An 11,890-nucleotide genomic window follows, 5' to 3' on the forward strand; every position below is an offset into this window, starting at 1 on the left:
AGAACGATCAAGTGTTCTGGGATTCCCATTCTTCTCAGAGTCAGCCACAGTTTGTTATGATCTACACAGTCAAATGCCTTTGCATAGTCAATGAAACACAGATAGACATTCCTCTGGTATTCCCTGCTTTCAGCCAAGATCCATCTAACATCAGCTACAATATCTCTAGTACCACGACCTCTTCTGAAACCAGCCTGGACTTCTGGTAGTTCTCTGTTGATGTGCTGTTCCAGTCATTTTTGGATAATCTTCAGTAAAATCTTGCTTGCATGTGAAATCAGTGAAATTGTTCTGTAGTTTCCACATTCGGTTGGGTCGCCTTTCTTTGGGATAGGAACAAATATCGATCTCTTCCAGTCAGTTGGCCATGGACTGCAAGGAGAACAAAGAGGCTTATCCTAGAGAGGGTGAAACCAGGCCACTCTTTGGAGGCAAGGATTCTGAGGCTTCGTCTGACAAACTTTGGACATGTTTGGGCTGTTCAGCATAGAGATTGAAAAGATATGGAGACAGGATGCATCCCTGACATGCTCTTTCCTGATTTTGAACCATGCAGTGTTTCCCTGCTCTGTTCTGAAGACTGCTACCTGGTCCAAGTATAGGTTTTGCAAAAGCACTATCAAATGTTCTGGGAAGATAATTTTAGGATAATTTAAATCTTGACACTTTAAAGAGAATGTTGGGTTCTCTACCACCTAACATTTTGGGAGAGAAGTTGAATTCGTTTTAGATTTATACTTCAGGAAAACAGTGTACTATAAATAGAGTAAATCATTTCGCCCTGTGTTCAAATGTGAGTATATTTAGCAAAATAGTATTTGTAGGAGAAAAAAATGTTTTGGGGATGAGTAAGGGCCTAAAATTAGTATCATTGGAATATTGAGTTGCCATTTCCAACAACTCAAGTCTTTCAGATTTATGGGTTAAGTCTTTTGTAAAACATGGACAGATTTGAGGAGCTGAAATAATTGGAGCTGATATTTGTACAAGGAGCCATGGCTATACAATGGATATACCCTCAGTTGCTAACTGAAAGGTCAGTTGTTCAAAACCACCAGCTGTTCAGCAGGAGCAGATACCTGACAGTCTGCTGTAGTAAATATTGCCAGCCTAAGAAACCCTATAGAACAGCAGGTCTAGTCTGTCTGGTAGGGTCACTATGAGTTAGAATGAGGGCAAGCAGTATTTGCAACATGGGGAAATGATGTATACATGTGATGAATATTAACTAAAACTCCCAAGTTTTACTCAAAAGAAATCAACACAGAAAACCCCAAGTCCCACAATTATTGAAGGCATCTCAGTTTTAGAAAATGAAGGAGAGGGGTTAGGACTGAGAAAGAGGAATCACTGGGACGTAGAAGACTAGATAAAAGGAAGCATTTCCTAGGGCGTCAGTCACTGTGGGTTTTTGCACAAACAACTGTTGTTATATGTCGTTGAGTAAGAACCAACTCCTAGCTGACCCTGCAAGCGGGGTTTCCAAGGCTATAAGTGCACTGGAGAACTGCCCATCTTTCTCCTGTGGTGCTGCTGATAGAGTCAAGTACCGTGCCTTTATGTTGGCAGTGTAACTTCTTAACCATTAGGCCACCGGTGATCCCTGCGCAAGTAACTAGAAATCGTAAAAAAATGAAGACAATAATTAGAAACTGACTGGAAGATAATTCTGCAGATGGTATAGTGTTTCCTTCTCAATATTTTCATTCTTACTGGCTCTTGGTAAGACTTGACGCTACTGAACTAGTGTAAGTGGTGGTTTCAGATATGGACTTTGAACTAGCCTGTGTTTAAGTCCTAGATCCACTGTGTAACTTAGACAAATTACTTAAACTCTGTCTAATTTCCTCACCTTTCAAAATAAAGAATACTATAATGGTTAATCACAGGTTCCTAACTTATTTTTAAGTAGTTCATACATGTCAGGCTCTTAGAATTGCATCTCACATGGTGCTAAATAAGAACACTGGCAGAGGAAACACTACTCAGAAAATGGAAATCACTTAAAAGGTAGTTATGGTTACCAAGCACTCATTTTTAGAAATGAGTAGAAATAGGCGTCCTGTATTTTTTAAAAGTCAAGCTGTCCTAGTCTTACAGAAACTTAAAGGTGACACTCTCTCTACAACTTTAACTGATGAGACATCTCCTTCAGAATGGTGGATTTTTATAATTTGCCTGCATCCTGACTTTCTGTCCTGGTTTATACTGGCCCTGATGCTTTCGACAGTGTCCAGATATCAAGATGGCTATACAAAAGCAAAGAAAAATGACAGTGGAACAAAGTGCCACAGGAACCAGCCAAGTCTTTGAAACCATTCCATCAGGTGCTCCACCAGGCATCTCGTCTCCAGGCTCAGGCGTGTGGTTTCTGGGGTTGTACACCTTGGTTTTGTTTAGTAATTGTTTGCTACTGTTGAGTCGGGATGGAACAGGCACATGAGAGAGTTTTGTATCTGTGGGCACAAAGAAAGGAGAAATGGTCTTGTCATCTGGATTGTTGATGAAATCAGTCCTTGGTGACACCATAGTTACCTTTGTGGTTTTAGAGTCTTTCACAGAAATTAATCTTGCCCAAGGATCAGTGGCTAATTCCTTGGAATAACTGGCGTTGTTTGTACTTATAACCGAATCTTGATTTGTAGTCGAGGGTGGAACCTGTATTGACAGCAGCATTTGGTTTACCATGGTGGTATGTTGTTTATCTAAATTCACAGCCTTTATAATCTTTAGTCTGTCCCACTTATTAGATGAAGACCGAGTATTTAGATATTTGGGAGGTGATTCAAAGACCAGCAAATCAGGATCTATACCTGAAAGATAAAAACAGCATCATTTAAAAAAAAAATTTCTATTTTATTTCAAAGAGACCCTAAAACATTTTGAATAAGTCTTGGACTTCACCATTTTAAGTGATCAAACTAAGCTAATTTCAACTTCCATTGTTTCTGTGGGGTTGAAAATGTACTGATTCCTCTTGAATTCTTTTCGATGGCCTTGGGTGGCACAAATGGTTCGTAGTCATCTAAGACTTAAAGCTTGGAGGCTGAAATCTGCCCTTCAGCACTTAACAAGAAAAAGCTGGCATTTTACTTCCATGAAGGTCACAGTCAAGAAAACTTTATGAAACATGCTGACACACTGTGAAAACTGTAACCATTGTCACAGAACAATTAGCATAAACACTGTTAAATGGGAACCTAATCTGCTTTATAAACTTTCACCTGAAACAGTAAAATAATACAAACTAGAAACTATTCAGCATGTCAGCTCTCATCAGGTTAAGTTAGAGTGTACTTAATCGCAATCAGATTTGTTGTCGTTGCTTTTGCTAAGTCATTGTATGCTTCTGAGTCTTAATCTCTGGCTACAGATGACTTTTGTGCTTGAGTTGTGTTGCTAACTCAAAGGCAGGCAGTTCGAAAGGCACCAGCTGCTCCACAAGAAAAGATAGGCAGTCTCCCCCTGAGCGCTCTGCAGCCTCTGACAACCTGCCCCTGGCTCAGCTGTGTGTCTGTTCCAACTCTATGGCAGTGAGTAAGCAGAAGTGCATGTGAATGTGTTTTAGCTTTTTAGGACACTTTCTGTTACGAAGAAATTTGACAAAAACAAGGAGAGTGCTTTGTGTCTGTCAGGCCTTTTGAGCAGCAAGAGGAAATATTAGTGCAAGAGCTGAAGCTGTACTTGAGATATCAAGTAGTTTGTGGTGTGTGGGTTTGTTTTTTTTTTTTTTTAAGTTAAAAAAACCTAGGATTTGAGAAGTATAACTGTATTCAAAGTCATGAGTAAATGTCATCCTTTTTAAGTCCCTGAAAGTTCTCTGTCTTAGTATTTCCTATCTGCCTGCATATGAATTCTTTTCCCTCTGACTTCAAAGGTGCACCAATACCATACTGCTTTGTCTTTAAAAGGGAAGGAAAAAACCCCTCAACAGCTTAACAGTTTTCCAGCTCTCTCTGTTGCCAATGATACTGTTTCTCATTCTCTCCCTCTCCCTCCCACCTCTTCCCCCCCCAAACATACCATGTCAATCTCCTTTCTGATTATTTTGTCTTCCTTCTATAAGTTTGTTTCCAGCCTTACAACTTATCAAATTTATGCTTCTAAGATGGTGTCTAGTGCCCTAGTTTCTTGGTTGTTTATGGCCTTTGCTTGGTCTCCCTGCCCCCAGACACGCCCTGCACTGTCTCCCTGGTGCTCTTTCCCCCCTGATTCTACCGGATTCCCTTGCCACTTTACCCCTGACTCTCTTTTGCTGGTTTTCTTCTTACTCTAACCTTTAATTGTGGAATTTCTACAGTCCTTGTCCTTGGTCTTCTGCTATGTTTTTCCTTTCTATTCCCCCCCTCAAAGAGATTTTTCCTTACCAACTGTCACCACTACATGGATGGCATAAAAATCCTTGTTACCCTTCATCAAACTCAGGTAATTCCTCCGGTGGCCTACTAGAAGTCTCCCCAGCATCTCACATTACCTCTAATTCTAAATGCCCAAAGTCAAAGTCTTTTTTGTTTTGTTTTTTTGTCTGCTTCCTGCCTCTGTTCTTCTACCAACCATGCCGATTTTTCTTTCTCCTCGCTCCTTTAATTTATTCATCCACAGAATAGCTATAGAGAGAAAAAACAATTTAAACTCACTGCCATCTCATGGTTCCAACCCATAGCAACCCTCTGTCTGGTTTCCACAGCTGGAAATCTTAATGAGAAGAGATTTTTCGTCTTTCTCTCTCTCAGCAATGGGTAGATTTGAACTGCTGAAGATGCAGCCTCTTGGTTAGCAGCACAAGTACCCTTTGGGCTAGGCTACCAGGGTTCTTACAGGAGTAGCTGTGTCCTCTTCAATCTGCCCATTGTTTGGTAATCATCCATTTTCGCTGCAGTCACAGTCACCTTGGGCAAACTTACTGCCTCACTGCTTTCCAGTCTGTATACTGCATATATGTCCTAGACTGAAGTAACTAAACTAATGTAATTTTGAGTTTTACATTTTTCCATTAAATATTTTAGACAAAAATCAAATCAAAACTTGACATTACCCACTCCCTTTTGTTACGTGACCCTGTACTAATAATGAGCTGAAATGTGTCCTTTCTGTAGCAGACCAGGGCTTGGTGTAGCATTCCTAACCTTGACTTTCCAATGAAGTCTTCTCTTGTTAATCTAGCTTGTAGTAGTCTTCTCTTGAGCATTTACACTTGAGAAAATATCAGGTGGTTGTTGTTGTTGTTGTTAGGTGCTATTGAGTCGTTTGTGACCCAAAGCAATGCTGTATACAACAGCCCTGAAACTTGCTCTATTCTGTGCCAACTTTACTGCCTCTTACACACCTACCCCCATCTTCCCAGTCACTGAATCGATCCATCTCATCAAGGGTCTCCCTCTCTTGCACTGTCCCTCATGACATCCATCTCCAAGGACTGGACCTTCCTTGCAACATGTCCAAAGTTTGTCAGACGAAGCCTCAGAATCTTTGCCTCCAAAGAGCGGCCTGGTTTCACCCTCTCTAGGATGAGCCTCTTTGTTCTCCTTGCAGTCCATGGTATACTCAATACTCTTCTCCAGTGCCTCAGATCAAAGGCATCAATTCTCCTTCTATCTTCCCTACTCATTGTCCAGCTCTCTGATGCATAGCAAGTAGTAGTGAAGACTATGGCCTGGATCAGGCACACAGACTGACATCTCCAGACTGCCGTTCCTCTTCAGTCTTCTGGAAAGGTCCCTGACAGCAGACATTCTCAATGCAATTCGTCTTGTCATTCCCTGGCTGCTGGTACCTAGAGTGTTGATTGTGGAGCCAAGCAAACTAAAGCTATTAATTATCTCAATCTCTTCACCATCTATTATTATGCTGCCAATCTACCCAGTGGTAAGAATCTTTGTCTTCTTGATATTAAGCTTCAATCCATATTGAAGACTGTGGTACTTGACTTTCTGCAGCAAGTGATTCAGGTCCTTCTCAGTTTCAAGCAGGATTGTGTCATCTGCATAATGCAGATTGTTGATGAATTTTCCTCTAATCCTGATGCCACATTCCTTCCCATAGAGCCCAGCCTCCTGGATGATCTGCTTTTAGATTGAAAAGGTATGAAGATAGGACACATCCCTGACATATACCCTTCCTGATTTTGAACCATGCAGTGTCTCCTTGCTCTGTTCTAACAACTGCCTATTGGTCAAAATATAGGGTTCTTATAAAGCACAATCAAATGTCCTGGGATTCCCATTTTTCTCAGAGTTTGTAGCACATCAGACAGTTTTATTTAATTATATCTTCCATTAGTTATAAGACTTGTTATTTGTAAGACTTGATTATAAGGAATTTGAGCCCACAGACATACCTGAGATAGTCTATCATGTTGAGCACAGCCTGTAGATTTACATCCTAAGATTATCTACAAGGATACGTCAATGTGTATTTTTCTAAAAGTATCATATACTATTGTTGTTAAGTGCCGTTGAGTCGCAGGCAACTTGTAGCGACCCTATGAAGGAGAGTCCTTGACGTTTGGGTGCCTTTCATCCTCTCTCCAAGTTCATAGGGTTTCTGGAGGCAGGCTATTATGAAAGTGGATGCCACTCCTCCTTCCGCGCTTGTTCAATCGGGGAGCTCCACCCCACTCTCAGTCCGCATTGGGTAGCCAACCATTAATGCATTTGACACAAACGTGTCACAGTGTTCAGCCTCACAGCAACCACAAGTGACCGCGGGACAGCAACTTGTACACCAGGGCTATCAAAATTGTGTTGTGTGTTCTTTGGCTCTTGCTGAAGACACTTGGTATAAATGACATGCAATGCTTGAGTTTTATTTGGTGACATATGATTTATAAATAGCCTGGAGTAAGTTTAGGGACATCTGGTGGCGGAGGCCGAAGGGAGTTGCACTGCTAACCCCTTGGCAGTTCCTCACTGGCAGTTTGAATCCTCCAAGGACTCTCAGTGAGAAAGAAGGGCCGTCTCCCGTGCAGCAGCCTCGGATAACCCACTGGAGGGTCAGCTATGAGTTGTTTCCGACTTCACAGCAATCAGTTTTTTGGTTTTTTGGTTTTTTTTTTTTTGAGGAATGAGTTTACCATTGTTGAACATGTCAAACTTAAGGGCATTTCTTTTACTTTCTGTGCAATACTTTCTGGAAAGAATGAGCAGAAAATAATTTAAGGATGAATATATGGCTAGTGCCATATATTTCAAGGCTGTGTGCCTCAGTAAGAGTATTACTAACATCTTTCAAAAGTCTCGCAGGAAATACCTACCTTCTGAGATGTTGTACAAAATGGCACTGGCTCCAGGCTGTAATATGCAGCTCTCCAGTGTGGGGCAGTGAATGTGGAGGCAGTTGACATTGTCATGGATGGGATCGTGGAAGAAGACGGCCAGGTTACAGGACACTGAGGGAACAGACAGAGTGCATCTGCAGATGGTCTTGATTTTCACCTAAGTTTTGAGTATTTCTTTCAGGACACTGGATTAACTTGAGTGTGTTGTAAGGTTCAGAGAGTTTGCAGAACATTACACATTACGGTCACTGTGTTCTGTGAACTGAGAAAAATACCTCTGAAAACAAAATCCTGATTTTTCTCCAGTAATCTGTCATATAATCCGTTCCACATAGGATTACCTGAAATCATTATTTGTTAATCTGAGTGAAAACTTCAGTTTACTACAAAAACTTTTGGTTATTTATATATCAGGTTTCTCAGTGCACTGCTTTCTCAGAATGCTAAGAGTCACCAGAGAAAAAGCAGAAAACTAAAAGGACAAAAACTGTACCAGAAGAAGTAATTACAGGAAGGGTGAAAACAATAATGAGTACATTCCGGGTGAGGCCCCTTGACCCTGAGCACAGAGGTGCACTAGCTTCACACAACTAAACATCAGAAGAAAACCCTAATATGCGCCCTGTGAGGAGCAAGGGTAGACAGATGAGGGTGTTAGCATGTGGATTCTGATACTGGAGGGGGCACATCAGCCGCTCATGCTCTCTTCCCTTTTCTAAGAAACTATGTGCCTTCAATCATATGGTGTTATTTCTGGAAAATCTTCAGTAAGATTTGTTGGATGTAAATCTTTAGTTTATGTCCATAAAGCGCAGCACAGACTTTCCTCCCACTGCAGTGCAGTGGAGACCATGTGATGTGAAACACCCATTGGCCAGAAGGTATCGATTTCGCTAATAAAATAAGATTAGAGAGACAGTGTATGGTTACCAGACCTCAGAGCATGCCAAAAGCTGCCGTGGAATTGCTGTTGGCAGAGCCTATGCTGCTGCCGTGCATGGTTAACTATGGGGGTTACATTTCTCCCAGTACTTCTGGGACACCCGATGTTTCTGTACTTTTCATTTTTCCAGAAGTAGAGACTAGTTGATTGTTAATCCACTATTACTGTGTGCTGTTGAGTGGATTCCAACTCCTTGCAGCCTTACAGAAGAGAACTGCCCATATGGCTTCCCAGGCTGCAGTATTTTACAGCACGATGTCCTCCAGGAATCAGTCCCTCCTGATCCTATGTCTGAAGGACGTGAGATGAAGGCTTACTGTCTTTGATTTCAAGGAGCATTCAGACTCTTGTTCTTGCAAGACAGATTTGTTTGTTCTTCTGGCAGTTCATGGTGTACAGATAGTCCCAAGGTTATGAACATCCAACTTACAGACATCTCTCACTCTTTGATGTTAGATCAATGATTACTGCCATTTGCTGCACATGCAACTTTTAAATCACTGAAGTCTTCAAGCCTTTTCTTGTACTAAAACAACCAAAAAGCCCATTACCATTGAGTCACTTCTCACTCTTTGTGACTCCCTAGGACAGAGTAGAACTGCTCCTTAGGATTTTCCAGGTTGAGAATCTTTTTCGCCACATCATCCTCCCACCGAGGAACATTCAAACAGATGACCTTTTAAAGTTAGCAGCCAAGAACTGTAATCACGACACCATCAGGGCTTCTCTTGTCCTAGTCCACTAACCTGAGCCCACTGTGATCTAGTTCATTCCAACACAGTGATGCTTTAGGACAGAGTAGAACTGCCCCATGGGGGCAGCTTTTTTGTGGGGTGGGGTTGGGGGCAATGCTGTAAATCTTTAGGAAAGCAAATGGTCTCATCTTTCCCCTGAGGATCAGCTACTGTGTTCAAACCACCAACCTTCTGGTTAGCTGCCAAAATGCCTTAGGCCTAACGCACAGAGCCACCAGCACGCTGCCTGTTCCTGGCCCACCCACGTACTCACTCATCCAGTGGAGTCCAGGTCATAGCAATCTTCTATGGAAAGATTCTGGGTGGTCATCTGTAGCAGGAGACTGCCCGTCTTTCTCCCATGAATCAGCCAGAGGAGACAAACTACCTGGCCTTTTTTTTTTATTAACAGTTTGCCCTAAAGTAAGGCTAAGTAAGATCTATCCACCTGTTCTGATCTACCGACAAATAGTCTGTTTAGACTGTAGGTAGCTCCAATTTGCATCCCAGAAATCATGTGTGTATAATGGATATGAAGCATTGACAGTTAAAATGTAGTCAGCCACAGACATTCGGGGGGGGGGGCGAGAAGAAGAATGAACTGGGGAGGAGGGTAGAGAAAACAGTGCAACAATGAATGAATGAGAACCCCAAATCTCTGTAAATGTTCATTAAAACTAATAAAATTTAATAATAATTAAAAAAAATGTAGTCAGCCATGAAAAGAAAGTGTGAAAGTAAAGAAAGTGCAAAAATTCTTTTAAATAGTTGTGTTCCCTTCATTTCCAAATCACTTTAAAATCCTGGAATAACTAGAACAATAAATGACAGGCTTTATACAATTGTAATCTAGTATTTGGCAACAATGAAATATTTTCCCTAATGGTAGGCCTAAATCAATGGACTTGGGGGGGGGGGAGCGGGAGTCTATTTGAATATTTTGGATTTTTTTTTCTTTCTTTCTCTATTTTTTTTTTAACTTCCTTCACCTCACATTCTCACTTCCTGACCATTACATCTCATATTTGGTCCACCAAGCAAGTACATTTCAAAAAAACTGATGAAATACCATTATCACTAAAAGGTACTTTGAAAGGAAATTATTATAAACATTTCTGAAAACACATGTTTGAGGACTTTGATGCTAAATTGTTAATTAGTTCTAAATGGTTTAACATTTTGCTGGAGGGATAAAAAAAAACTTCTGTTATTTATAGGTTCCATATCACTCTGGGTCATTACTAAATTTGTAAACAACTTATTCAGCCCTGAACTGCATGATATTATCAGTGCAGTCAGAGTCTGAATTTTCTGTCTTGATTTCTCTCCCTGATCTTGCTCATGGCTTCCTCCCTCCTCATCCTAGAAGAGTTTGGCTGCTCACTGACTTTCTGCTTAGGATTCCTTTCTTATGAAAGGACGAAGTTTCATCCTTGGAAGTTCCCCCTTATTTCTGCAGGAGTAACATCAGTACTTACCATCTTTCCTAAGGCAGCAGCTCCGACTGCATTTCTGGCCATTGCTTTCAGAATAATACTTCAGGAACTGAGCTCCCAACTTCTGAGACTCCTCCAAGTCCACCTGGAGACCTGGATAGCGATGGATCCAGCAGTCTCTGTAAAAAATCATGGGTGAGCAGAGAGAGTCTGATGACCACCCCATACTCAGGAGCAGTATCACATCTGCGGTCACCACTGAGACGTGCATTTCCCTGGTTTGAAGCCTTAGCAACTAAGTCTGATTTCCCAACAGAAGGTGAAGTTCCAGCAGGAGGTAGGACAATCACAGGAATGTTAAGGCTTTTGTTAAGACAAAGCTTGCTTGTGATTCTTCAGAGGGTCACCTTCTAGAAAAATGAAGTCATTCTTGGATTACATATTGATTTTCTTCTTGTGTTTATTTCAAATGAGCCAATGTTTGACTTTCTAGTGTCTTTTCAGAACACTTTCCAGGTTGTTTCAATACTTTTATCTCTTGGTCTCTTGAAGAAGTAGCTTCTCTCCTCTACTTTTCTTTTTCTCTGAAGGTGAATAGTCACAGACAGCTTTCACTATGTAAATAAAAAAACAAATAGAAATCCTAGTCAACATTCTTTCTGAGGAAAACAATCATTTAGTCACTTAAGCATCAGATAAAGAGATCTATTTCACCAGAAAAAAGACATCAAGTTGTGAGGAACTTCTCAATGACTTTAAGGAACTTGTGACTGAAGATTTTTGTCCAATCATTTCTCTTTTTTTACCTTTGAATTTAAGTTACAGTATTCAGTTTCATTAGAAAACTAGTTTGTAGTTTAAACTTTTGGACACCAGTTTAAACTTTTTAAAAGTTTTGTTTAAAAAAAGAAATAAATCAAAAGTTGAGAATAAGTGAAAGCTAAAAATGAAGTAAAATTTTAAAATCTTAACTTTACAGCGATTGCACCAACATTGAAATGAGATCCTGCTCATTTGAATTAAATGGAGCCATTTAAACTTTTTTCGTTTTTTTAAATTTATTATTAATTTCAGTGAAAATTTACAGAGACTTTGGATTTCCATTCATTCATTGTTGCACTTTTCTCCCCTCGCAAACCTCCCCCTTAGTACACTAACTACCCTCTTGGAAAAGTCAAAGAAAAATTCTTTCATTCTTTTATAATCCCTCTCCCCAGGTCCATTCCACTATACAGCCTTTGTTCGGGACTCCTGTCATGACAAAAATACCTAATCACATATTCCTTTTAAACAGTTTTCTCCCTCATCTGTTTCAATGCAGTATACATTATTGAACCCATCTTTCTTAGTCTCTCCCCAACCACAAGGTCAGTCCTGTTTTACAACAGTGGCACCATGCAGTATTTGTCCTTTTGTGACTGAGGTACTTTACTCTGCATAATGTCCTCCAGGATCACCCATTTTGAATAATATTACATGAGTTCCTTGTTTTTCAATGCAG

At 40.6% G+C, this 11,890-nt stretch overlaps 1 protein-coding gene across 1 annotated transcript; it reads right to left on the reverse strand.

Moving 5' to 3' along the window:
* Positions 1-2,151: 2,151 nt before the first annotated feature.
* On the reverse strand, positions 2,152-10,660 carry MANSC4 (MANSC domain containing 4). Its single transcript, XM_006895093.1, has 3 exons — positions 10,432-10,660; positions 7,253-7,387; positions 2,152-2,813 (listed from the first exon to the last, which is right to left on the reverse strand). The coding sequence occupies exons 1-3, from the start codon at positions 10,658-10,660 to the stop codon at positions 2,152-2,154; spliced, it is 1,026 nt and encodes a 341-aa protein (XP_006895155.1).
* Between the last annotated feature and the right edge of the window lie 1,230 nt (positions 10,661-11,890).

Source organism: Elephantulus edwardii, unplaced genomic scaffold (genome assembly GCF_000299155.1).
Source record: "Elephantulus edwardii isolate Elephantulus edwardi_28Jun2011 unplaced genomic scaffold, EleEdw1.0 scaffold00157, whole genome shotgun sequence".
In the NCBI taxonomy this organism is placed as follows: Eukaryota; Metazoa; Chordata; class Mammalia; order Macroscelidea; family Macroscelididae; genus Elephantulus; species Elephantulus edwardii.

Bases quoted from the DNA above. Each gene is read 5' to 3' on its own strand.
- MANSC4 (XM_006895093.1), bottom strand. From the start codon at position 10,660: ATGCACGTCTCAGTGGTGACCGCAGATGTGATACTGCTCCTGAGTATG. The intron at 7,388-10,431 runs GTAAGTACTGAT...CTGTTCCCTCAG, and splicing joins CTGCTGCCTTAGGAAAGATG to TGTCCTGTAACCTGGCCGTC. The intron at 2,814-7,252 runs GTAGGTATTTCC...TTTATCTTTCAG, and splicing joins TTTGTACAACATCTCAGAAG to GTATAGATCCTGATTTGCTG.